Genomic DNA, 26216 nt, shown 5'->3' on the forward strand with positions numbered 1-26216 from the left:
GTGGTGCAAGTTTAGACTCTCGCGAATCCCGTTGGACTTTTGGAAATCACTCTCTACATATAAGGTCACCTCGTCTAACCAAGTGATCTCCTACTTCAATCTACGTCCCATTTGTCAAGCTCGAAGCTGTACTTTTTTAGGAGCACCATTCCATTCACTTACCCACAATAGCAGTGCCCTTTCAATTTGTATCATACAATCCCTTATTTGATCTATCGTCCATTATGAGCACTCTTGCATCCGCCGCGCCCGGAGGATTATTCGAGATTGAAATTCCGGTCCAGTCTTCAGTCATACCATCAGTCCTGGACACTAGCTCTTACGAAAAGTTCAAACCGAGTACGAATAGTCATTCACAGCGCTCGGTCTTGTTTTTCGTCCCTGAAAGTGTCCAAGGAAAACAGAACCTCCCACTTTTGATAGCTTTCCACGGTTCGACCGAAAGCGGGTCCATCTTCCGCAGCAGGACTACTGCTATGGCTTATGATAAACTAGCGTCTGAGATGGGGTTCATCGTAGCATATCCCAGTGGTTATAAAGGTAACTGGAATGAGTAAGTGTTGATCTCCGATTTGGTAGTTTCTATGGCATAATTTGAGTCTAGTGCTCAGGAATTTCGTTTCCTCTAGCTCGCGGAAGGCGGCAGCGTATCCGGCAAAGGTCGAGAATGTCGACGACGTTGGATTCACCAAGTCAATCATTCAATACTCGGCCAAGAATTGGGCTACCTGCCCGCAGCGTACCCTCATAGCCGGTTACTCCAACGGTGGACACATGTGTTATCGTCTTGCACTCGAGCTCGGCTCACGCTACATTGCCGGAGTGGCTATCCATTGCGCTAACCTTCCGACGGATGAGAACTCGGATTGTCTCACTCTTCTCAATGATGCTGTGCCGATTTGCATTGTTAATGGAACTGCAGGTGAGTTTTTCCTCCTCTGCAAGACTCTTCCAATCCATTGAGCTGATGAACTCCCTGTTGCTCCCAGACCCCGTCAACCCATGGGGCGGCGGAGAAGTTACTCTCAGCCATGCACCTGTTCCTGGGGGCTCAGTCGGATCCCGTGGTTCACATCAGAGCGCTGTCGAAACTGCGGATTACTTTGCTGGTCGGTTCTTGGATTTGGGCGTTGAACTCGAATTAGAGGAAATAGAGGATATGGACGAGGTTCAAGATGTTCGACAGTTTCGCAACCCCCGTAACGACAAGGTTTATGTGAAGTTACTTGCCATGATCGGTGAAGGGCACTACGTACCAGTTGCTAGTGGTGAAAAGAAAGCTCTGGTAATTGGTCCTCGTCGAGGTGCTGTTCATGCGCCCCGTGAAGGTACGTACTTTTAACTATTACAAGCGATGCAAGTCCTTAAACTGGATCTCTAAGGCTTCAACTGACATGTAATTCAACTCTTCTGTAGTCCTTCGATTTTTCGCCGAAAACACCACGTGTTTTGAAGACTCGTACTCAGAGGGTGACAACTGAACTCAAGCCAACTTCAAGTTACCGCCGACGATTACTTCTCAACGAATATTAATATCCCTTCTTGACAACTAAATTTTAAATGCGGACGACTTCTGATTGCGGCGACGACTCCGCTTCGGCCTTCTGACAGGAATATCGGAACGTTGCATGAACTATGCGTCAGAAAAGAAGACGAAAAGCACAAAAGGAGAAAAAAAATGTGTATAAAAGTAAATAGACGAACAATTACCTTTCTTCGTACTCATTGTGGCAGATCAATAATTGTGCCCGGTGCCTCCTCTCGCCTCACTCTTTCTCTTTCCCAGACAGTTTCTCCGTAAATAGGTTTTAAATTCTGGTTGTCCGCTGTTGACTTTAATTTTTAGTGTCAATATTCCAACCCTTAATGACACGACCGGGCCTCGGATTTTGTGAATATTTAATTAAACCTACTGTATATTGTGTCTTAGATTGGCTTACTTGTTTAGATAAACAAGTACTTGCTCAGATTTGTATATATATGTGTAAACGTTCTGGCTAGATCACTAGTGATCTGGGAATTAACATTTCAAAAGAAATCGAGATTACGCTTGTGAAATCAATCATTCAAGAACGAAAAATCAAGGGAGATACTAATTTCATCAGAAAAATATCCTACTCTATTATGCTCATTTGAACTTTGGTACCACTCTGGAGAATTTGGCTGAATTTGGTACATCTACTCCATTACATTGTGATACAATTGGGCATAAGCTAGACGGAGAAATCTGCCACTGGGCCAAGCGCGGTCGAGCGCAGCACAGTGGAGCAAGGGAAAATAAGCATGGAAAAGTCTCTTGATTCGGCGGCAGAGTGGGTTTCCTGAGGGTCTGAGGGATTGTGAAGAAGGGGCCAGGAGCATGAGAGTTGTTCTTGATGTGTGATATGGTTGTTATTTGTGGTTGCTGGTTGTCTTGGTAGATCAGAAATGGCTTACCACATTAGTGGTGGGTGCCAGAAAAACTGAAACAAATACCATACATGGAGACTGAGTGTATATGGTAAAATCCAAGTATATCAAAGTCTCAGAATTGTACAAAAAAAATTCAAGGGTTCACCCTACAAAATGACCAAATAAAAAAAAAAAATCAAGGGTTTCCCCTCCAACAAAACAGACAGACCAATTCAGAGACCACCATCATTCATCAAAATCATAATAAAAAACAAGGCCACTAAACAAAACAATATGACAAGCCCGCACCCTGCCACCAAACGTCAGCAAGCTGACATACCGTGGCCCACCGCCCATCCCTGTCTAGCAGGGTCAAAAAGCGGTGAGAGAAAGACCTCCAGCCCGTAAGCACAGGGGGGTCCACGAGTAGCGCCCCGCCAAACTGCGCAAATGCAACAGCAAATGGGGGTGAGACAACCCCCGGCTGGAAGCCAGCCCGGGGAGTCGCCTGATGAAATTGGAATGCCAGCGGTCATCTTTTATACCCATTGTCGTCTTCCACTCCGCCCACCCCCTCACTGACACTTCTCCATCCTCGCAAAGCTTTCAGGATCTCTGTGGATTCAAAAAATATGGTTATCTGAACTGTGGATTCCCAAGATATCTCTTCTATTTTTCGAAAAGTGCTGGTAGTGGAGGTTTCATGGCTCTCCTTTGGGTACAAGGGAGGATGCTATGTAGCATTTTATACAGGGGAGAGGGTTGGGGGTACTCCCCGTGGTCGTACATACTAACTAGGGTTGTTGGCACCACCTTTTTGCAAGGTGCTTGCCTACATGGCCGGTGTTGTTTGAAGTCCAATTTGAACCATTTTTTCTTTCCCTGAACTTGAGTTTGACCCTGCAGCAGCAGGGGATGTTGATTTGTGAGCACGCGGTTCAAATTTTCCAAAAACGGCCCAGCATGCAGACTGCTCACCACCTATAAGCTAGTTTCATTACGGCCCAACTGATGGTAATCCATAGGACTGTTAATCTGTTTGGTCAACACATTGGGTTCTATGATGCTCTTTAGGCAGCAAATATTAACCCATAGCCCTGTCAGATGTTGTGTGGTCATAGCAGTGGGATATAGTCACATGGTAAACAATAAAGTGGTTTGAACAAGTCATGCTCATTGTGCAAATCTCTCAAAAATTATAAAGAGCCAGTGTCTATCCTCATAGTCAAATGCTCTTGAATGGCTGCTGAGACGCACTCTTGATTGCGTACTTGTTCAAGACTTTTCTTTAAATTCAAATTTTTAGCTGGGAATTTGTGTAAATACAAGCTCTTCAATGATCAAATCAATGGTAAATAGTCAATATTAAATGAGAGAAAAACATGAGAATATCTGATGGGATATACTGGATGAGCTGTATTCAAATTTTAATTTGTCCAGTCTTGAAAGGGGGATCCCATGCCCTGATTGGGCTTGAGAGGATGCGGGAGCAAGAAAAACGGAGAAGGGATAATGAAGAATTTATGAGGGTGAGGGGGGAGGGGATTAGAGCAAGGCACAAAGGAGGGGAGAGGATGAGAGCCAGAGGGGATAGGGTGGGATGGAGGGAAAGGTAAGGGTGTGAGAGGGGGATTTGGTGGAGGCAAGGGGATGCAGATGGAGGTAAAGGGATGGAGGCAAAGGGATGGAGGCAAGGGGATGAGAGCAATAGGGACAGGAACAGAGGAGGGGAAGGACTTGATATGTTGGATTCTGAAACAGATTATGTCACACCTTCTATTCACAGGCATGGTTGCTTGCTTCATTCATGGTGTGATATTTGGCTTTCAGTTCTCTAACTTATTGCCAAGGCCTTATTCAATGGGAAAATGGGGTTGTGAAAGTTTGACTGACATCATTCTGCCAAATTCACTGATCTGAACAGGTCTGCAATGGGGGGAGCACATTTCTGCCACCTCTCCAATGACTGAAGTTTATCTGTTCCCAGGACCACTTTTACTGATTTGTGGTCTTGGAAGTATCTCTTACAAAGCTGTGTTTCTGAATAAGGCCGTCAAATAGGCAGCCTGACACCAATCCTTAAGCAATGAAAGTTAGTGTGGCAGGGAAAAAAGTTCAGCCTCAATCATGGAGGGTTTTTTTTGCATCATTTTTTATACCCCACTTCATGGCTTTTTTGTATGGTATGTTACACAAAAAAATACAGAGGAAGAATGGCTTCATCTTCATCTTATATTTATTCCCTCATATCTAAACGGATGTACTTCGCGCACTGCGAAAAACTCGTTGCGCACTGCAGGGGGTGTCCACTTGACGTCCCGGCCACAGTGCGCGGTAGCTCAAAACGCTTCAAGCACTGCAAACCCAAAACTATGAAATTCTCACTTTTTTTCTGCCAGCCGGCAGAGGGGATTTATCTTGCTCCTCCATCAAATTCTTGGAGGATTTGGAGCCCTCAGCTGGACACAAAAAAATGATGAAAAATAAACACAAAAAATAACCTGAGCGCAGGCTCCTGCTCCCCCGGGAGCGCTCCTCCGGGGCTTTCAACCTGCCAAATACTCACGGATTGGGTACACAGCCCCTCGAAAACAAAGTTTGAGGGGCAGAAGCTCCGGCTGCCGTACCGATGGCCGGCACAGCCCGGTCATTAAGCGGCGTCTACACACTGGATCCCCCGAAGACCGGCCAGGTGCAGTGCAGATTACCGGTCATCAAGGGGAATATGTACTCCTCTCAAATTGGTGCCGTTATTGTTGCGGTAACGGCAACAATTTTTTAGTTGTATTATTTTCTTATTTTTTCAGACTTACTGCGCGCACTGCAGAAAACTCTTTGCACACTGTGAGGGTCGTCGTCTTGACGTCCAGCCCCCAGTGCGCGCTTCTTCCACGGCTCTTCGCGCATTGCATTTTCCCCCGAAAAATCAGCTGGCATTTCTTGAGATATTTTTTGATGAATCAATAGAATGGCTTTTTATGATCCCCCAAAAAAATAATCAAGTCATTTAGGGGTCTCCTTGAGCATAGAGAAAATTGACATGAAAAAAATCATATTTTAACGCAACAAGCAGTTAAAAAACCACTTCCTGCAACCCAGTAGCCACAAAAACTTCATAGTACAATAGTGCATGTGCAATTTCACAGCCTGATAATTTTCAGAATTTTCACCAGCTTTCCTGTAGCTCAAATAGGTATTGTGTTCATTATTTTATGTATATGTATAACTTTTTGGTTACACACCAAAGGCACAAAATACTTTTTGGTTACACACCAAAGGCACAAAATTTTGAGAGCACAGAGAAATATGCTTCAAACTAATTCCCTGAAATTCCTAGCAATAGTGTGTCATTATAAAATGAGATATAAGGGGTGCGCGGCAGGCTTAGTAGGAAAACTACTGCTAACTGTATAGCTTTTTTGTTACACACCCAAACAGTCCCAAAATGTCAGAAATGTTTTCATTGTAGATATTCTCCGCGCCATCAATTTCTTGGCAATAGTGTGTCATGATAACATGAAATGTAGTGCGGCGGGCTTAGTAGGAAAATGACTGCTAACTTATCTCATGTTTAATGACACACTATTGCTAAGGGCCTGTACCATAGCTTTCCGCGGATTCACACCTCGGATTCCGAGCCGCCAAAAATACCGGTTTGTCAGGATTATTTTCCCTGCACGGTTTCCCCGAGCTCAAAATCCGACCTGCTCCAAAAGGCGTACCATGGGACCACGGATTCATCAACAACTACCGGTCACCGGTACTGACCGGTCAGCCAGAGCGGTACACACCGGCCATCGGGAACGTATTCCCCTCGATGGCAGGTCCGTTCGGTCATTGAGGGCTCCCTTCAATGGGCTGTCCTCTTGGTCATCAAGATGAGTATACACTCCTCAAGATGACCGGAACGAACCGGTCATCGAGAGGAGTATGTACTCCTTAAGATGACCGGAACAAACCGGTCATCGGGAGGAGTATGTACTCCTCTAGATGGCCGGAATGAACCGGTCATCGGGAGGAGTGCATACCCTCTCAATGATCGGAACGAACCGGTCATCAATCTACTCCTCAAGATGACCGGTTCGTTCCGGTCGTCTTGAGGAGTACATCTTTCTCTCGATGACCGGTTCGTTCCGGATCTTGGGGAGTTACTCCTCTCGATGACCGGAACGAACCGGTCATCTCGAGAAGTACATCTTCTTCTCGATGACCGGAACAAACCGGTCATCGAGAATGTGGCGATTGACTATTGATGGTCGGTACAGACCGGTCATCAACGGAGGTGTGGACTCCTATCAATCACCGGTCTCCACCGGCCATTGAGGGTGTAGAACCTACTGACCAGCCATCGGTGGAGGGTGTATGCACTCCGCTCGATGACTGGCTTCGGCCGGCCATCGAGGGTGTAGTGAGCTGCTCTCGATGGCCGGTACTCACTCCATGGGTAGGGGAGGCGATACGAGGATGTGCTGTGTATCTGATGGTGCGGGTGGCTGGGGAAGGCGTACATAATCCGAGGTGAAAAAAATAGGTCCGACCTATTTTTCCAAACTGAGGAAAACAGACCATTTTCCTCGGATTATGAGGACGCCAATTAGGCGCTATGGTACTCCGGATTCTGGGTCGCTCGGATTTCACAGAAAGTTACGAATCCCGGGTGAGATCCTTGGAATCCGCAGGCTATGGTACAGGCCCTAAGAGCTTTATGGCGCGGATAATATGCAAACTTCAAACATTCCTGAAAATTTGAGACTGTTTCAGCATGTAAAAAAAAATCTATACATGTAGCAGCCATTTTCCTACTAAGCCCGCCGCACACCCCTTATATCTCATGTTATCATGACACGCTATTGCCAAGAAATTTATGGCGCGGATATTATCCACAATGAAAAAAATTTCTGAAATTTTGGGACTGTTTGGGTGTGTAACAAAAAAGCTATACAGTTAGCAGTAATTTTCCTACTAAGCCTACCGCGCACCCCTTATATCTCATTTTATAATGACACAATATTGCTAGGAATTTCAGGGAATTAATTTGAAGCATATTTCTCTGTTCTCTCAAAATTTTGTGCCCTTAGTGTGTGTAACAAAAAAGTTATACATATACGCAAAATAATAAACGCAATACCTATTTGAGCTACAGGAAAGCTGGTGAAAATTCTGAAAATTATCAGGCTGTGAAATTGCACATGCAATATTGTACTGTGAAGTTTTTGTGGCTACTGGGTTGCAGGAAGTGGATTTTTAAATGCTTCTTGCGTTAAAATATGATTTTTTTCATGTCAATTTTCTCTAGGCTCAAGAAGACCCCTAAATGACTCAATCATTTTTTTGGGGGATCATAAAAAGCCATTCTATTAATTCATCAAAAAATATCTCAAGAAATGCAAGCCGATTTTTCGGGGGAAAATGCAGTGCGCGAAGAGCCGTGGCAGAAGCGCGCACTGGGGGCTGGACGTCAGGACAACGACCCCCACAGTGCGCGAAGAGTTTTCCGCAGTGCGCGAAGTAAGTCCGTATTTTTTTCCTGACTTATTAGACCTATTATATTATCCCCCGCGATCTTAGGGGGATAACACAGTATTTTTGCCCATCTTCCAGCACTTTCACGCCAGATAACGCGGTTAGCGCGCGTCGTTTGCGTTGTTTTTCGCGGTTTTGAGGGGGAAAGCCTCCTTTGTTACGTTATCCAAAGTACGTGCGCAGGCACATTTCACCAAGCAAAAACAACACATTATCTGGTAACAGTGGGAAGTCACGGTAAAAAAATCCATCTGGATAACATAACTTCAGTAACTTCATTCTCCTCAGGAGGAAGTTGAATGTTTTGTTGCTCTGATTACGTCAGAACCAAGAAACCAGAGAAAGAAACTTTTGAAGCTGTGGTTGCCTCCACATCATGGAGAGCTTACAATCTGTAGAAAAATGGGGAAGAAGGAGGAGATGAGAGATTACTGGAAAAAGAGTGATTTGCTTGAAAAATCAAGTTCCTCCTGTGCCAAAGATCACCGCTTGCGGGCGCAGCAGGGACTGCGTTGAGCCCATTTTTGAGATTTTCGGGGCCCCGGGTGTGCGCGCCTCTACGCCAATGGTCCCCTTCTTGCGACAACTTCAGTCTCCAGCCAGCAACCAACATCCCCAATGGACTCAGCGTCAGCATCCGCACCAACGGACGACGATGTTTACGACTATCTGGCGGAACCGAATGAAAACTTGGTCTGCCCAATCTGCCGGTCAGTATACACCGTCGTGTCTAACATCAAATCCAGCCCCATGAAATACATATGTTTATCCATTCAAAATTCCCTCACTTATCTCGATCTCTCGCCGCCCCAGGAGCCCGTTCATCGATCCCGTAATGTGCGAATCGACCGACCACGTCTTCTGTCGAATAGTAAGTGCCCACCACCTCGTCGCTAAAAACAGAACCATCTCCCAAGCTCTTGTTTTATTGTTGACCTCTTTGTACCTCTTCCTGCTCTGATCCAGTGTCTAATAAAATCCTTAGAAGTCTCTCCAACTTGTCCGATCGATCGTCTACCACTATCTCTTTCACTCGTCAGCCCAGCCCCCAAGATTATCAATAAGCTGGTCGATGAACTTCTGGTGTCTTGTCCCTTCAAGTCTAAACTTGGCTGTCCGTTCGTCTGTCAACGCGACCTCATAGCCGCACACCTTCGCTCCCATCAAGCTCAAATCGATCATCCAAATTTGGGTTCATCTATCTCACAGGAGCAAGATTCCCCACTTTATACTGGAACTTTTGCTCAAGAAGCTCCGCCCGATCAACACCCTTCATCCATATCATCCAATCAATTGAGATTTGAATGGATCTCCGGTCGAGCTACGTTGGTACTTCATCCCCAAGATCGCCCTTCCCCGTCTCTCACTCACACGGTTAGTCCGCATCGTCGCCTGTCTATCAATCGCAACACCCACTGATCTATCTCTTGGCTGTCCGGAAATGTCTTCTCTTCAGATCTCGACAGTCACCTCAACGGAAAATGAACCCGAGTTGAGCCATTGTCCATTTGAGAGGTTTGGGTGCTCGTTTGTGGGAACACCTGAAGTCATCAACCATCAGCACTTGACTGCGGCCTCAGAATCATCGGTTCCGGATGATGGCTCTCCTTGCCCATTCTTACACGTTCAAGAGATTCTATACTGGTTTGAACACTTGGAAGCGAGGAACGTCGAATTGAAAGAACAGCTCTCACAGTCGCTGGTCCAACGCAGCGAGCTCGCATCCGTCCTAGACAGCCTAAAGGCTAGTTTCCGCCAGCTATGGCTCTCTCAGCAATCTGCCGATCGCAACCTGCCCTTGAATCCGCCTACACACTCCTCGCTCCCATTCGCACCTAGCCCACTGGCCTCCGCCTTCCCCCCTCCAGGATACCCAGACGAACTTTCTCCCACCCCACAGTCCAATCAGTCAACAATGATTCCCGATCCTAGCAGCCCGACCCGAAGATCTTCCGATAGCTTCCTTCACATGAACAGCTCCCGCATGAATTACGATAGTCTCAACGGTCATCGTCTCAAACATTTCGAATATTATCCATCCGCATGTCCCAGCCAGTTTTACCGTGCCCTTGGGTCGCCATCCTCCTCATCGAAAATGAAGATCAGGGTCTCTTCCTTCCAGCGAAGGGGTGAAATCGTTACTCCCGCAACTGATACGCTTGAAAATAATTTAATCCAGCCGCTTCATGAATCTTCACTGGGGGCACCATCCCAACAGCGAACTTGCATTTCTTCACCGATTGGACAGCCGACTGTCCCTCCCAGACACCCCGTTTTACCCGATCCTGTAGTCAAATCATCTTCTGCGTCCTCTGTCTTCAATATCCAGTCCGCCAGTGATGCTGAGAGAGAAAACTCAAATAAACATTACGATAGACATCCTCACTTGTCCAAACAAGTCAGTATTCGTCAAGCAACTCTCCTATCCAAGACCATCTCTCAAGCACCACTATCAGAACCTACCAATGCAGGCCTATTGAGCCGCAAAATCGGCGAATTAATTGACACCATCCAAACCTCGTTAAGGGCTTGGAATCCTCATTGCCCAATTGCTTTACCTAACGACCTCGGTGCCAGTGATCGGCCGGCCGCGGAAAGGAGAAGGGGGATGAATGGACGAGCCGATGAGACTCTTGTGTGCGACTCGACGCCTACCGATCGGGCCGATGAGACCAAGTGGATCGTCCCGAGTGACCGCCCGAGCGTGTTGAGCAGCTTGGAACAAATCGAAAAGCTGATGGGCAATCTAATTCAGCAAGGCCCACCCAGCCAATCGTCTACGAAGAGCTTCTTAGAAAACTCCTCGAATCGGACTTCTGAGCCCTCTTTTGAGTCTTCCTCATCTTCTAGCTCTTCCTCATCTTCATCCGCTCCTGCTCCTTCCTCGGCCATCTCTCTCAAGCAACACCCTCCTTCATCTACCTCTTGCTCACACTCAAATAGCTTTCTTGATGACTTCCAATCTCCTCCAGGCCCTTCTCATTGCTCCGCCAGCTCCTATCCTTCCTCGATCAGACCCATGAAACTTTAAACGCACCATCACATTCACCTATACACCAAAAAAAGTCTGATCTGCAAAGTACTTGTGTTTCTCTCTTCCCTCTTCTTCCTATGTGATGTAATTTTACTTGTTGTATTCTCATGAAAAAAACAAACTACCTGTATTTCTCTAGACCTGTAAATCTTTTTGTGTTTTTTAAAAACAGACGAGGTGTGTAGCTGAATGCACACATTTATTTGTGTACAACAAGTGCTCAAAATCTCAAAAAAAATACAACTGCCACTACAAGAAAAACTCTAGAAACTGCCAGCAGTTGACATGCAACATAGTCCAGTGTAACTGCCATTGTAACTCCACATAATTACATCATGCCCTTTCATATTCAACCTTGGTTGAAACAGCCATACTGGAATGATACAAAATGTGTTTTATTCTAAGGATTTTCAATGACAACATGCCAATGAAAAATCCAATGAAGGGTAATAATGGGTAAAACAGCTCTAAGAATTTGAGATTGTTGAGGGTAACGTAGGTGACACAAGATCTAAGAGAGATGACAAGATGTCATGGACATGGTCCAGCACATTGAGTCAAGGTGTAATAATCATTCAGTGAGGAAGGATAACAGTAAAGAGAACAACTAGACTATATACATGTATAATATAGGCTATGTTGTGGGTGTATAGGTTAGAAGCATACTACATAGGGAAATGCTAATACACTATTTCAACAGAGATAAAAATCCAAGAGTTGGTTGATGTCACAGAAACCCTTTCAGGACATCTACTGGCAGAGAGTGCTTTGCTAAGCCAAGTGATATCTGGATGGAGTGGAGGATCTAACTTAATCCTCCCTTGCTTTGGAGGGCCCTGGTGTAGCCTGGCCTGGGCTGGGGCAAAGCACCCCTTGCCCGAAACACAAGACTCCAAAGGAAGCACTTGGAACTAATAATAGGGGGTTTCAAACATGGTGCAGGTCACTGATCAGAGGGGGGGATGCTGTCAGGGGCAACTTACAGGCTATGTTGACCCTGTGGGAGTAGATAATTAGCCCTTTTGGTGGGGAATATTTTATAATCAACCTTACACAGCACCTTTTTTTCTCTAGTTTTCATTTATTCCTCAACCAATCTTGGTGACCTGCAATCAAAATTGTAACTTCATGGGTCTTGGATTTAGCAAAGTGAAGCACGTGTAATACACAATGAAGCTGGGCACAAGTTGTTAAAGCTGTGAACTGAGGTCGAGGTTGGGAGGAAGGGAGGAAGGGCCCAAGGAACAACAAGCTCAGAAGGACTCTGAGTGAAAACAACAACAGGGGCCAAGGGAACACTCAAAGAAGGCAAAAGGTACTGCTACCTTGTGTGGCGGAAAAGGGCACATGCTACAGGAGGTTGTATTCTGTAGAGACCTCAGGGAAATGCGTGCAGAAGAGCAGATGAGGTTTATTTCTTCTGTAAAGCAGACACTGCATCCAATCTGCTGCCACGTGATAGGCGCGTGGGAGGGCCGCGGATAGCTCCTTGGCCCTCTGCCTTTAAGACTTGTTCAACAATGTTTTGAAAGGGAACCTAGTCCCCTCTTATTGCCTAGGGTGACCTGAAAGCTACCGTTGTAGCTCCTTGAGCCACCCAAGTATGGGATAAGGGGAGAGGATGCCCCTCTTCTCTTTCCTTACCTTCCCCTTGACTACCACTCTGCAGAGTGTATCACTAAGCGGGTTTGGAAGTGGAAATAGTGAGGAGGCATGCTCTGCTACTCTTGTAGGTAGCATGTCTCATCCTCTTGCAAGATTCTTTTCACACAAAGGTCTGAGCCCAACCCATAACTCCAGGGCCTGGAGCCAGCTCAGACCCAACTCGCCCCTATCCCTGGTAACCCATGTCTGAGATCCGCCCATTACTCTAGGGCCTGTGACCTGGGGTTTGTCGCACACAGAATAACCCCCGGCGCCTTTGCTTTGTTCACATCAGAACCTTTTACAAATTATATTGCCCAAATCATATTGCCAGCTCTTTAGCCGCATTCATTCTTCCTCTGTTGTTTGCGTGATTAACAATTCTAGGTCTCTCGGGACCTCAATCCGTAGCTGGTCGCGCCTCCGGTGTCCCAGCCTGATCCCGCTAGATAGCGTATTGGCTCAGTTCTCTGCTGATGTCACCCGTTTGCCACCAAGTTGATCTGAAATTTGATGAGTAGTTTTTGAATCTTTTTCCACTCCTTGTTCACAAATCGGTCCTTAGATTTCCTCTTCAAGACCACGCTTTTGGTAGAGGTGTTATCCGTCCACACAATAAAGGTCTTTCCTTTCCTTGCTCCCAGCTTCAATAACATTAGGAGTCCTAGCCGCACCGCCACTGTTTCAAGCCTTGAGATCCGCTCTTCTTCTAGTTTGCCGTCTATTTCTCTGTCCAATTCTTCCATGGACCAAAGTCAAAACTGGGCCCACTTCCTTCCTATCAGCACTCCGATCCCATAGCCAGTCGATGCGTCCCCTACCCATCCTATTTCCGTTGGGTCTTGTCGTGCAATGAGTCGCGTATGGGTAAAGTTATTGAGTGTTGTCAGCCAAGTGTGCAGGTCCTCCTCAGCGTCTTTTGGTATTGGTCGCTTCCGTTCCTTATGCACCCAATCCTTCAACCATTGGTATAAGCTGCATAGATAACATTGGAGCTGCGGTAAAATATGCAAGACGTGATTCAATCTCCCGGCGATTATCTCTACTTCCCCATACAAAAAGGACGCCCCTATCTCAAGGAAGTACTGGATTTGAGTGATCCGCTTTGCCAGCTTTTCTTCTGGTAGGCGGACGGTTTTGTTGGTGCCGTTCCAAATGAACCCGACAAACTTATGTTCTTCAAGAAATGGTGAGTATTTGTCCTTGTTTGTTTTCACTCCCAATTTGTCTGATATTGCTACCACGTCCATCATTAGTGTTGGGGAGTCTATTCTCTTGACAAAGAGGTTATTGTCTACCCAACGGAAGACTTGTATCACATTAAATTCCGCCAACATAATCTTTTTTGACACGTCCGCTGGCCGTCTGAAGGAACCGCACCCAGCCACTCTGCCAAAGGTTATCCATGTATCTAGTAGTATCCCTCCATTGAAGTCTTTCAAAGAATGGCAATTGACTTGGAGCTGTTGGGATCTGGCGGTAAGCCTTCTCCCAGTCAAAAAGGGCTAGCAATACTGGTTCTTTTTGGTTCTTGAGGAAGGACGCTACCGCCTCAAAATCATCCCACGTTGTCTGGAAGTCCGCCGCGTCCACAAAGGAGTTTACAGACGGGATTCTATCCTTGCCATGTGGGAATGACAAGTTGTTTATTGGCCTTAACAACCTGTCACCGTTCACAACCACTCCAAGTGGGTTGGTCCTAAAGAATTCAAATTTTCCTGCTACTTGTTCAAGGCTAAAAGGACCAAACATCCTTTTGGCCTCTAGCTCTTTTTGAATTGATTCTTCTATCTTTGCCTTTGCAATCATTGCGGATGCGTGGTTTGGTGGAGTGTGCCAGGAGGTGGCTCCCAGTAAATGGTGGTCTGGAATCCCCTGGTCAAACCCGTTGTGGTAGACGCTTTAGTTCTGGATGGAAAAACTCAAAAATTTCTAGTTTACATATGTAGTGTTACATTACACCATCTTTTGATACACACACTCCCTTCAGTTTACATACAAAGTTTTACAAAACTGCATGTATATAGCTTACATACTACCCTTTTACATATATATGTGGCTGCGTAGCAACCAGCCAGCCTCATATGCAGCTGTGTAGCAACCACAAGCCACTTATTACAGTAACCCAGCAACCACAAGCCACTTATTACAGTAACCCAGCAACCACAAGCCACATTAATAAAGCGGCATAGTAACCATGGGGCTGTGTAAGCCACACTTGTAACTAGATCACCAGCTAAATTTGCTCATGTATACACTGCCACACTGTGCATAGCTGTATTTGCACAGCACTTGTAAAGGCACACCAGCCAAAACCCCTCATGTACATAGACCACCAGCATAAATGCCTCACATTTTCCTATATAAGGAGGGGCTCTCTCTTCCTTTTCCCCCCATCCATCGACGGAAGGAGATCATTCCCCCCACGAGATTCAAATAAATTGTCACCCTCACACTCTCCGCCACATACTAAAATACTAGCTTTATATTTTGAAATACACAGTCCATTGTGAGCCACTTGTGAGAAAATTATTCAACTACACTAGACCACTGTCTTCTTGCTTCCAGCCTAGCTGGGGGTGTTGTCAGTCTTTGTCTTTCAGAGAAGCAGGGGTTTCCCCACACATACTTCTCTAAATTCAGCCATAAGAGGTGCAAACCGCTTTTGGAGTCTCACAACTGGTGTCCCAACAGTGGCCTAGTTAGTTGAATATTTTTTCAAGCATAAATTGGTATTATCAGTTGTTATATTATTGTTACTTTGAAAACCAGACTTTCATTACAGAAAACCTCGTATTTTTGAAAGATCATTGAATTACAAAAAAAAGAGCAACTCTAAAAACATATAAAATTAGATATATTTGGATATACTAAAAGCTTTTTGTAGTACTCTCTAGACAAACCATTTGTTTCAGGCTAGCTATTCCTTTGCAGTGAGTACTGGGGAATAAGCTAGATTTTATATTATTTAAGGATAAATCAGATCTGCCCTGGTTAAAGAGAACCAGAGACTATCAGTTTATTATATTTTTTTGATCATTAGGATCTTCAATATTGTCTAGCAGTCTACATCAACTTCTATTATAAACCAAAAATACTTTTTTTTATATTTTTTTACAGGAACCTCTTATTTTGAAGAACAATGTCTTATACTATACCAGGAGATTTGGATGGAAGTATGGCAGACCAAGGAAACACTAGTATGACAATAGATCAGCCACATTTTATGCAGACTAACAAACATAGAAGTACATCAGTACCTGGAAAGGCAAGAGGAACAGCTTTTGCGTCAGGATCTGGAGCACCTTCAACCTCGGCTGCAGACATGGCAGAAAGATTATTCAAGACAATAACACCCACAAGATATCGCATAAAACCCCAGACACAAACTGAACTCAAAACACCGGAAATAATTCAACCCAACATTACACGTGAAAAGAAGACAAAAGTCGTCAAGATTGAGAATGACACCCTCAAATTTGAAGGAGAAAAGTTAAAAACTTTCTTATCACGTTACGAGAGGACAGCAGAAGCATGTGGTGCCAGCGACTGGGACATGGTGATGCAAATTGACAAGTTTGTGGTTGGCGAGGAACTCAAAGAAGAACTGGAAAACCTGGACGGCTACGTTGAGCGTGATTGGGAACAGCTGAAGGAAAGTATGAAGGAAGTTTGGGGAGACTTCTACGTCCAAATTAAGTATACCATACATGACCTCCGTACCCTGTCTGAAGAACTTGCCAAGAAAGGAGGATTAAAAGACTTACACGAATACAGGGAATTTGTTTCAAAGTTCATGATGATTGTGAAATACCTTGTGACAAATGAACATATTAACTCACAAAAAGATGTAGTCTATTTGTTTCTGGCAGCCTTCTCCACAGAATCACAAACAAACATCAAGCGAGAATTAATCAAGGGAAACAAGATCACATACGGGAAGGACGGTTACTGCAAACCACCAGAGCTTAAGGATCTCATCAACTTCAGTGAAATGGAAATGAAGGCCGGGGCCCAGGACACATTTGGATACGGGGGCGCCTTTACCGAAGCTAATTGTGTGATGCAAAAGTCACTAGATGCAAAGAAAGGATCTGAACAAGGCAAAATCATCCGTCAGAAGATGATTTCAGAGAACCCTGCTGGTGCTCTGGAAGAAAAGGTTGAAGATATTGCCAAGGGTATCCTATCTCTAGCCCAGAAACTGGAGAAAATTCCAACAACTGCTGGCAGAGAATTCAATCGAGATGCGGGACCATCCGGAAAAGCCTTATATGAATCTAGGTCTCCTATTTGCTATTACTGTAGCAAAGAAGGGCACACACTTCCCAAATGTTTCTTATTAGCAGAGGATGAAAAACAAGGACTGGTACGGCGAATTGGACGTGATTTCCACTTACCAAATGGGGACAAAATTCCATATGACCCAGCTCGCCCCATCCGAACGGTAGTTGCCGGTGCTTCAGTTGACCCAAAAATGAAGCAATTATCTGCTCAGTTAGCCTCTTTTGGACCAGCCACTTTTCCAAATAACATTCCGGTACCCGAAGCTAAAACAATATTAAAGAAGGAAAAAGAAGCCCAACCTTCTCGAGACATTGTTTCCTCTGTTGGGATTATTCACTGGAAAGACTGGAAAGCACCAACCACCGGAGCCGAAAACTTCATAAGCCAGCTTCCTTTAAGTTCAAATGGGGTACAAAGCCGAGGTGGAGGGTTCTCTGGACGGAAGGAGCCTGAAATAATCCCCAAATCTGGTGGACCCTTCGAGATTCTGACAAAGCATATGGAAGATAACCGAATGGATGTGGACCGCATAGAAACTCCGGAAGTGGCCACCAAGAAGCCTAAACCAAGAGCAGGAGCATCAAAAACCGAAAATGCTGTTGCAAATGAAATTGATAATGCTCAGTTTTCAGTCACATTTTCTCAGCTCAGTAATATGGCTCCTAGATTTACAGAGGAAATGATCAAACGGCTATCAGAACGGTTACCACAAAAATCTGGTACTACAACCTATCTATCTTCAGAACCCCAAACAGAAGCAGAAAAAAACCTTTTGTCGGCATCTATGAAGCTAAATGAGGATAAACAGGGACTTGATGGTTCCAGTTTTTACAGTTGCGCCCTGGGCTTTATCAACACTAAATTAGGAAACCAGAATATAAATTTCTTGGTTGACTCGGGGTCTATGGTCAACATGATCCCAGAAGGTTTGGCATTTCATTTAGGTCTAGAAATTACTCACATAGAGATTCCTTTGTCTGGTGTAGGAGGAGAACAGTGCAATATCACTGGAGTTGTGGAATTCTGCCCAATAACCATTGGGAGCTTTTCAGGACCTATCCACCTCTTTACAGCAATCAAGGCAACCTTGCCTATTCTTGGAAGACCTTTTTTGTTTGACAATAAATGTCAGCTGGAGTATTATTCACAAGGAGAGGTACTCACCTTCCAAGGCCATAAGGAAAGAAGAGTGCAAATCACTTTGGCAAAGGCATTTGAAGGATACGGGTGGGAAAAGAGGAAACAGTGTCTTGACGAACCCCTGACCACCGGCTGTCTTTTCAAGTTGGAAAATCCTCAAACTACAGGTGAACTTTTGAGCAAATTTAGTGAAACAGCCTGTGACGCTCTTGAAAAACTCAAGAGTCAGCCTTTTTTATAAATAAGGGTACTCCCTTAAAAGGAGTAACCTCAATACCAACCGTTGAGATTAATTCTGGAGTACCTGCTTGCAAAGGTTGGACACACAATATTTCATCTAAATTATCTTCTCTATATAATTCTACAAAACAAAAATTAACAAAAACAGAAAATAAAACTACTAATCACTTGAGTTGTTTCAGAAGCTTTCTTTCCTTTGGAAATGTACTAACACAAGAAATAAAAGAAGATTTTCAATTCTCTGGATCTGACAAGAGTTTCAAAGACTTACTTGGAAGGGGTTTTGGAGCTAATGCACAGGCGGAAATATGCAAAAACTGGCAGGACGGACGAGTATGGTGTATGACTAAATACAAACCAGTTGGAAAAAAAGTCAAGCCTGTAAACAAACCAATGCCTCAAGCAATAAACCCACCTCTCAAACGCCCACCACTTTCAAGAGACCCGTACAAAACACCACTTACTCCATTTCCACCAGAATTCCAGGAAACCACCAAGATAACAGAAGAAAGACTCAAAGTTGTAAACTTTGGACCAGTAGGATGGCTGTATCCAGAAGAGCTAAAGCTTTTTAAAAATGTTATAGTCATCCGTGAAAAAGCTTTAGCATTCAATGAAGCTGAGCGCGGTCTTCTGAAGCACTCATATGGACTACCTTATGTTATCCCAGTAGTAGAACATATTCCTTGGCAGAAAAAACCTATTCCCATTCCTGCAGCAATAAAAGAAGAGTTCACAGAATTAGTTCGTGAAAGAGTTGAGACGGGTCTATATGAGCAGTCCACTTCCAGTTATTCAAGTCCTGTATTTTGTGTTGCCAAACACGATGGCCGCTTGCGGATTGTCCACGACCTTCAAGAAATGAACCGAGTCACAATACGCGATGCAGGGCTCCCACCAGCTACGGAAGAATTTGTAGAGTCTTTCTCGGGACGTGCATGCTACGGCTTGGGCAACATTATGGGTGGCTATGATGAGCGGGAATTAGCTGAAGAATCTCGACCTCTCACAACTTTTGACACCCCACTAGGACGTTTTCAACTTACACGTCTACCTCAAGGGGCAACAAATTCAGTTGCAGTATACCAAGCTCAGATGATGTGGATCCTCCAAGACGAAATCCCAGAGAGTGTTGGAGTTTTCATTGATGATGGCGGCATCAAAGGCCCACGGACAGACTATGGCGGTGAAGTTCTTAAGGAAAATCCAGGAATACGGCGCTTTATTTGGGAATATGCCATTCTTTTAGAACGTGTATTGTTCAGAATTGAAGAAGCTGGCCTCACAATATCAGGAAAGAAATTTGCCTGTTGCGTACCAGCCTTGGATATTGTTGGTCATGTAGTCTGCAAGGAAGGACGTAAAGTATCTGCAAAAAAGAAAAATAAGGTACTAACCTGGCCAACCCCAGCAAATGTAACTGATCTTAGAGGATTTCTGGGGATTGTCACCTACGTCAGAATGTTCATTCAAAACCTATCCGAAATAGCAGCACCCCTCCGAAAGCTTACACACAAGAGCCAAGAATGGGAATGGACTGACCAATGTGAGGAGGCTTTCCAGAAGCTAAAATGGAAAGTAGGAGAAGATATTGTCCTCAAAAAGCTTGACTACTCAAAAGATGCAGGCATAATCATTTTGGCGGTGGACTCAAGTTTCATTGCTGCAGGAGCAGTACTCAGCCAACAAGAGTTAGTAACAGGTCTGAACAGACCAGTATTATACGAATCTATTGTATTTTCTCCTGTAGAATCTAGATACTCCCAGCCCAAGTTAGAACTCTGTGGAGTTGCTCGAATTCTCAAAAAGCTACAAACGGTTCTCTGGGGTCAACACTTTGAGCTGCAAGTAGATGCTAAGTCCTTAATTGAGATGATCAACTCACCATCTTTGCCCAATGCTCCAATGACACAATGGGTAGCATTCATTCAATTATTTTCCTTTGAGCTGGTACACAAGCCTGGGAAAACCTTCACAATGCCGGATGGACTTTCTCGCCAACCTTTAGGACCCGATGAGGACGAATACTACAAGGACACAGATGACTTTGATGAGGACGAACCCGTAATCAGGGCCTGCTTTCAAACCTTGACAGCACATTTTGCTACAGAAGAGATCAAAGATTGGGAAAGCCCAGGATACTGGTTAGACATGAAGCGTTACTTACAAACTCTTAGAAAACCAGAATCTATGGAGAAGGACCAGTTTCTGAAACTCCGGAGGAAGTCAATCAATTACTTTGTAAAGGATTCAAAGCTCATGAAAAGAAATTCACCCACAGCTCAAATGGTGATCTTCAACTCTGATTTTCAATCACGCCTTCTGAAGATCTAGGTCATAGAGGAGTGGAAGAAACATATCAACGCCTTGTATGCCGGTTTTGGTGGCCCAGCTTAAAGAAGCAAGTTAAGAAATGGGTTAAGAGCTGTGACACCTGTCAAAAACGTGACCCCACAATACCCCGTGAAGTCAGAAATCCCACTGGAGAAAGTTTCCTTTTTGGAAGAGTTGCCCTGGACGCCTGTCATATCAAAGCCGGAAGATTTAAATACTTAATTGTAGCTCGTGATGATCTTTCTGGTTGGGTAGAGGCAACAGCACTTGTAAACCTTACATCAGCATCTGTTTCCAAGTTCCTCCTGGAGAATTGGGTCTATAAGTTTGGCTCGATAAAGACAGTTACCACTGACAATGGTCCAGAATTCAAAGATGAGTTTATTGAAGCAGTCAAGCAAATTGGGGCAACCCTTTGACCAACTACCCCATATTATCCAGAAGGGAACGGGATGATTGAAAGGGGACACAGACCAATTAAAGATGCCCTTGTCAAAATGTGTGGCGAGTCTGGTGGAAAATGGAAAGATCTTTTACCCTTAGTTTTGTTTGCAGACCGTATTTCCACAAAGCGGTCAACCGGTTATTCACCCTACGAGATAGTCTTTGGCAAGAAAGCAGTTTTACCTGTGGATATAGAAGCGGAAACTTATCTTGGAGTTGATTGGTCAGAAGTCAACACCACAGCAGAATTACTGGAGGCCAGGACCAGGCAACTAGAACAGCGGGATGAGATGCTTCAAGAAGCCCATCAGAAGTTATTGAAGTCACGTGAAGATTCGGTACGGTACTGGGACAGAAGACTGGCATCAAAATTAAGGGATCCTTTGGAGCCAGGCACATTAGTCCTTACCTATAACAAAAGTCTGGAAGATCAGTGGGGAAAATTATTTTCACACCGTTGGAATGGGCCCTATAGGATCATAAGACAGGTTGAAAAAGGTGCTTACGTCTTAGAAGAATTGGATGGTACTGAATTAAAGAGGAAGTATGCGGCATCCCACATCAAAAGATATTTTCCTCGGGGCAGATCGCTACAAGAGCTAGAGGAAGATGCAATGGATGTAGACGAGGAAGAGTCTACAGAAATTTCTGATAATGATGAATAGACCTTTGCTCCTGAGTAGGAGGGTAAACTGCTTACAATTGCATACATTGCTCAGTTTCCATTGAACTTAGTCTCTCATTTATACATACCTGGCCAAGATTATAAATATTCTATATGCATATTGATCCCCATCACAGTTTTTTTTAAGTTAGGGGAGGTTCCTAGTCATTTCTGAAACACTGTTTTGAGTCAAGATATTTTTTATGACTTACATATGCACTTTTATATATAAAAGACAAAAATTTTGATGCAGAGTAGGCTGCAGTTTCTTTTGTATGCTGAGGGTATGGGTGGGCACATCAAAGTTCAAATTATTTTTTTTCTCTTCAATGACAAGACTTACTTAAGTATATAATTTTATCTCACTTGAAACTCTCACTTGGGTTCAAATTAGGAGAAAAACTAAAACTTAATTGCTTAATAAAAGAAAAAAAAAAAAAAAACTCCTTTTTTTTCGTCACCAAAGCTGACAATTGGTTGGGGACAACCAATAAGTTGGGGGAGGGGAGAGAGAAAAAGAGAATACAATTTTTTTTTTTTTTTTTTTTTTTTTTTTTTTGGATTTTTTTTGTTTAGTTGATAAGACAGAAGAGAATCATTTTTTTTCGTTCAGAGGTCCGTTTCGCGGGTCGTGACAAAGAAGAAAAGAAAAAGTTTTTTGGGCTAAACATTCAGTACATAGTGTCGTATGGGTATTGACTAAAAAATGAGAAGAAAAGACACTGACCCAGAACCAATCACCTGCAAAAGCAAGAGCCTCATCGATCTCGTTTGCGGCTTCGAAGTCCGGATGTCCGACCGGGAATGTCGCGAGAAATCGAGTAAGAACCTGACAGAGACGGTTGAATGCGTCCCCAAACGCGTTGAGTGGATCGAGCATCGGAAGTGGAGGTTCTGGACGAAACTGCATCCGGGGAGCATCTGGAATGACTGGAATATCTTCGACTAAAAGTGAAAACGATAAAAAAAAGGGATGTTAATAAGCATCAGTTGAGTAAAAAGATGTTCATATATGATGTTTAGCAATGGAAAGGGTACGTACCAGGAGGAAGGCGATGGTTCGCATCAATATCCATCAGGATCGACCCTCGATCCTCCGACATTTCTTCATCGGTGTCGTCGATCCCAGATTCACTCCCAAGCAGGTAGACCATGTGCGAAAGAGGGATCCCCTCGTCGCTTCCAACGGAGCCTTCGTTGACAGCCATTGTAGGAAGGTATACAGGAGAACCCCCTCCAAAGATCTCGCGCTCGAGGATGCATGGCGAGCTAGGCGATTGATCTTCAACAGATGCGTCTCCTTCTTCGTAGTCAGGAAGAGAGTACTGAGGAGAGGGGTTCGAGTCAGCTGGCGAAGCGGGAGGATCGGACGAGGATGACGATGAAAGGGATGAAAGAGGAGAAGATAGGATCTCAATACTATCAGTCGGGCTAGCGCTGTTGGACGAAATTGAGATTACGGACTGATGGGCCATGTTTATTCCAGCTCGTAGTGATGAGAACGAGGTGGTTGGCTGAGGGAAAGAGCTGAGAGGCGGGACGGACCTGCTCCTTAAATACTCTGGCTGGGCGGCCGCGATCAAGACCGAGCTGCGCAGATCGAGATCCGGTCGGAGGTCAGCGCTCCCTGGGCAGTCAATACAGATCAAACCTTAGCTTCATACAGGCAACAGAGCACCGTATGGATCTTCAAATTAAGAAGATTCGAGAAGAATCGGAGGCTTACTGGCAACCGATGAGCACAGACTCAATCCTTCAGTATCGAGACTCTACATCCCCGTTTTTCAGCGTTCCGACCTACTAAACACCCGTCGCGATAAAATAACTTGAATCAATCATGTTCTTTAGCTCTCAAACATACCTGAAGCTCACAAGACTCACGCGCATGCAGGTTGAGTTTTCTTTTTTGCTTGTAGTAATGCCAGCGCAAGTGGTATGCCGAATGACCTTCGATCGGCACGATGACAGTCAAACGGTGCCTGTATGTTGTACGGTCTGCTTACCTGATGATCGAAGCTTCTTCAGCGATCTGTACACCTACCACGACCCCCATAAGCTGTTTAAACATAATACATAGATGTATAAAAAGAAAAGAAGGAGTACTTGATTCAGTCAGGCCGGTCACAAGAGGACTGCAGATCAAATTAATTGAACCTCAAAAGCAAATACTTACAAAGAGCGAGACCAATTTCCATACGGCAAGGTTGATCGTGATCGAAGCAGAGTTGTATTCGAGGTGTATAGTTGTTCGGCAGAAGGGAGGCCGAGCACGTTACTGTGCTGGCTGAGACCCACCAGGGCCGGACAACTCAAGCCCGAACGCGTGTTTAGGCCCGCGCCCGCACCTGTAATTATGTAAACCCTCAACTTTCAATGCACTAGACCCCCCGCGCGACTTGACCAAGCAAACCGACGCGCGCGAGTCCAAATGAGAGCAACATGGCGCTGCGCGCTGCGCCCTCCGCGATTTTATCAAGATTTCACAGACAAAGAACATGAGGACGTACCGCGGATCTGCGCACCTCTCAGAGACACTGTAAATAACTTCAAGACCACAGTATACATGAAATATCCCGGCCATTTACATGAAAATAAAAACTTTACACCGGAACCTCACTGCCTACATGATGATGAGAAGGCAGGGGTTGATTTCAGCCAACTCACAGGGATTAAAATGTTTGAATTAAATACAAGCTCAATTATTTTGAGAATAATTTGGAAAGCTAGCCACTTTTGGATTAAATATATCTTGTTTGGATTTCTTTCTCACATACTTTTTATCCCACAGGATATTCTTCACATTGCTATATTTTATTAGGAGTTGTGAGGACTGGAACCCTGAAACAAAGATTCCAGACTGGAATATCAGGCTTAAAAGTCCAAGATAAACACCAACATTATTGATATGAATTTTATCAACCAAGTTTTTTTTTAGGTTTACTTACCATAACAAAACCTATTTTTTATGGCGTTTGGGCGCAAAATTTTTATGGCAGGAGTTGCACAATCTTTTTATCATCTAGCCCTGGCTATTGAAAGCCAGAGAGCAATAAAGAATATTCACAAGGTAAAGGAATGTGTGAACTAGTCATTTCAGATAGTATATATTTATGAAGAAACTGGGCAAGTTGGAAAAAGCATCATCAATAAAAATCACTGTTTGGATATACTTCAACATTTTTGACCAAGTAAAGAGGCGGGAAAATCAGCAGCTCTTCAATCCATTACGCACAACTCTGGCACATTGTCTGGGGACAGACAATAAGTTGGGGGAGGATGTGGTAGACGCTTTAGTTCTGGATGGAAAAACTCAAAAATTTCTAGTTTACATATGTAGTGTTACATTACACCATCTTTTGATACACACACTCCCTTCAGTTTACATACACAGTTTTACAAAACTGCATGTATATAGCTTACATACTACCCTTTTACATATATATGTGGCTGCGTAGCAACCAGCCAGCCTCATATGCAGCTGTGTAGCAACCACAAGCCACTTATTACAGTAACCCAGCAACCACAAGCCACTTATTAAAGTAACCCAGCAACCACAAGCCACATTAATAAAGCGGCATAGTAACCATGGGGCTGTGTAAGCCACACTTGTAACTAGATCACCAGCTAAATTTGCTCATGTATACACTGCCACACTGTGCATAGCTGTATTTGCACAGCACTTGTAAAGGCACACCAGCCAAAACCCCTCATGTACATAGACCACCAGCATAAATGCCTCACATTTTCCTATATAAGGAGGGGCTCTCTCTTCCTTTTCCCCCCATCCATCAACGGAAGGAGATCATTCCCCCCACGAGGTTCAAATAAATTGTCACCCTCACACTCTCCGCCACATACTAAAATACTAGCTTTATATTTTGAAATACACAGTCCATTGTGAGCCACTTGTGAGAAAATTATTCAACTACACTAGACCACTGTCTTCTTGCTTCCAGCCTAGCTGGGGGTGTTGTCAGTCTTTGTCTTTCAGAGAAGCAGGGGTTTCCCCACACATACTTCTCTAAATTCAGCCATAAGAGGTGCAAACCGCTTTTGGAGTCTCACACCGTGTATCACGTCGCAGTACTCGGGGAGTAGGTTAGCCTTCTCCAGCACTTCCTCCCATTTCCTCACATTCATCTCGCACGTTACCTCATCGGGCCACTCTCCGTTACCTAGTACGCTGCTTGGTTTCTCACCGGATTCCCCCTGGTCTTCCCTCTCCTTAATCCTGGGCAAGGGTTGCTCCTGCTCACTGGTAACCAAAGAAGGGAAACACACAAACGCAGCACACTCTGAGTTATTTCCCTTCCATCTGAATTCCTCCAAACATTAAACATTAACAGAGAGGGAGAGAAGGAAACAAATACGGGCTGTGCCCATGACAAAACAATCATAGAAACCAGCTAACTAATAGTTCCGAGATTTACTGTAACCCCCGCTACCCCCTGCACCTCCGCTCCCGCTTCCTCCTCCGCTCCCCCCTTGTGAACCCCCTCCATCACGTTCAACTTG

At 44.5% G+C, this 26216-nt stretch overlaps 2 protein-coding genes across 2 annotated transcripts; both read left to right on the forward strand.

Moving 5' to 3' along the window:
• Positions 1–224: 224 nt before the first annotated feature.
• PtA15_1A465 (uncharacterized protein) lies at positions 225–1481 on the forward strand (the record flags this gene model as incomplete). The annotated part of the gene is made up of 4 exons (XM_053165495.1): positions 225–553; positions 630–922; positions 990–1328; positions 1417–1481. 4 exons carry the CDS (start codon positions 225–227, stop codon positions 1479–1481), a joined length of 1026 nt encoding a protein of 341 aa, XP_053016681.1.
• Positions 1482–8532: 7051 nt separating this feature from the next.
• PtA15_1A466 (uncharacterized protein) lies at positions 8533–10945 on the forward strand (the record flags this gene model as incomplete). The annotated part of the gene is made up of 4 exons (XM_053165496.1): positions 8533–8624; positions 8728–8785; positions 8881–9288; positions 9371–10945. The coding sequence occupies 4 exons, from the start codon at positions 8533–8535 to the stop codon at positions 10943–10945; spliced, it is 2133 nt and encodes a 710-aa protein (XP_053016682.1).
• Between the last annotated feature and the right edge of the window lie 15271 nt (positions 10946–26216).

This window comes from Puccinia triticina, chromosome 1A (genome assembly GCF_026914185.1).
Source record: "Puccinia triticina chromosome 1A, complete sequence".
NCBI classification, from domain to species: Eukaryota; Fungi; Basidiomycota; class Pucciniomycetes; order Pucciniales; family Pucciniaceae; genus Puccinia; species Puccinia triticina.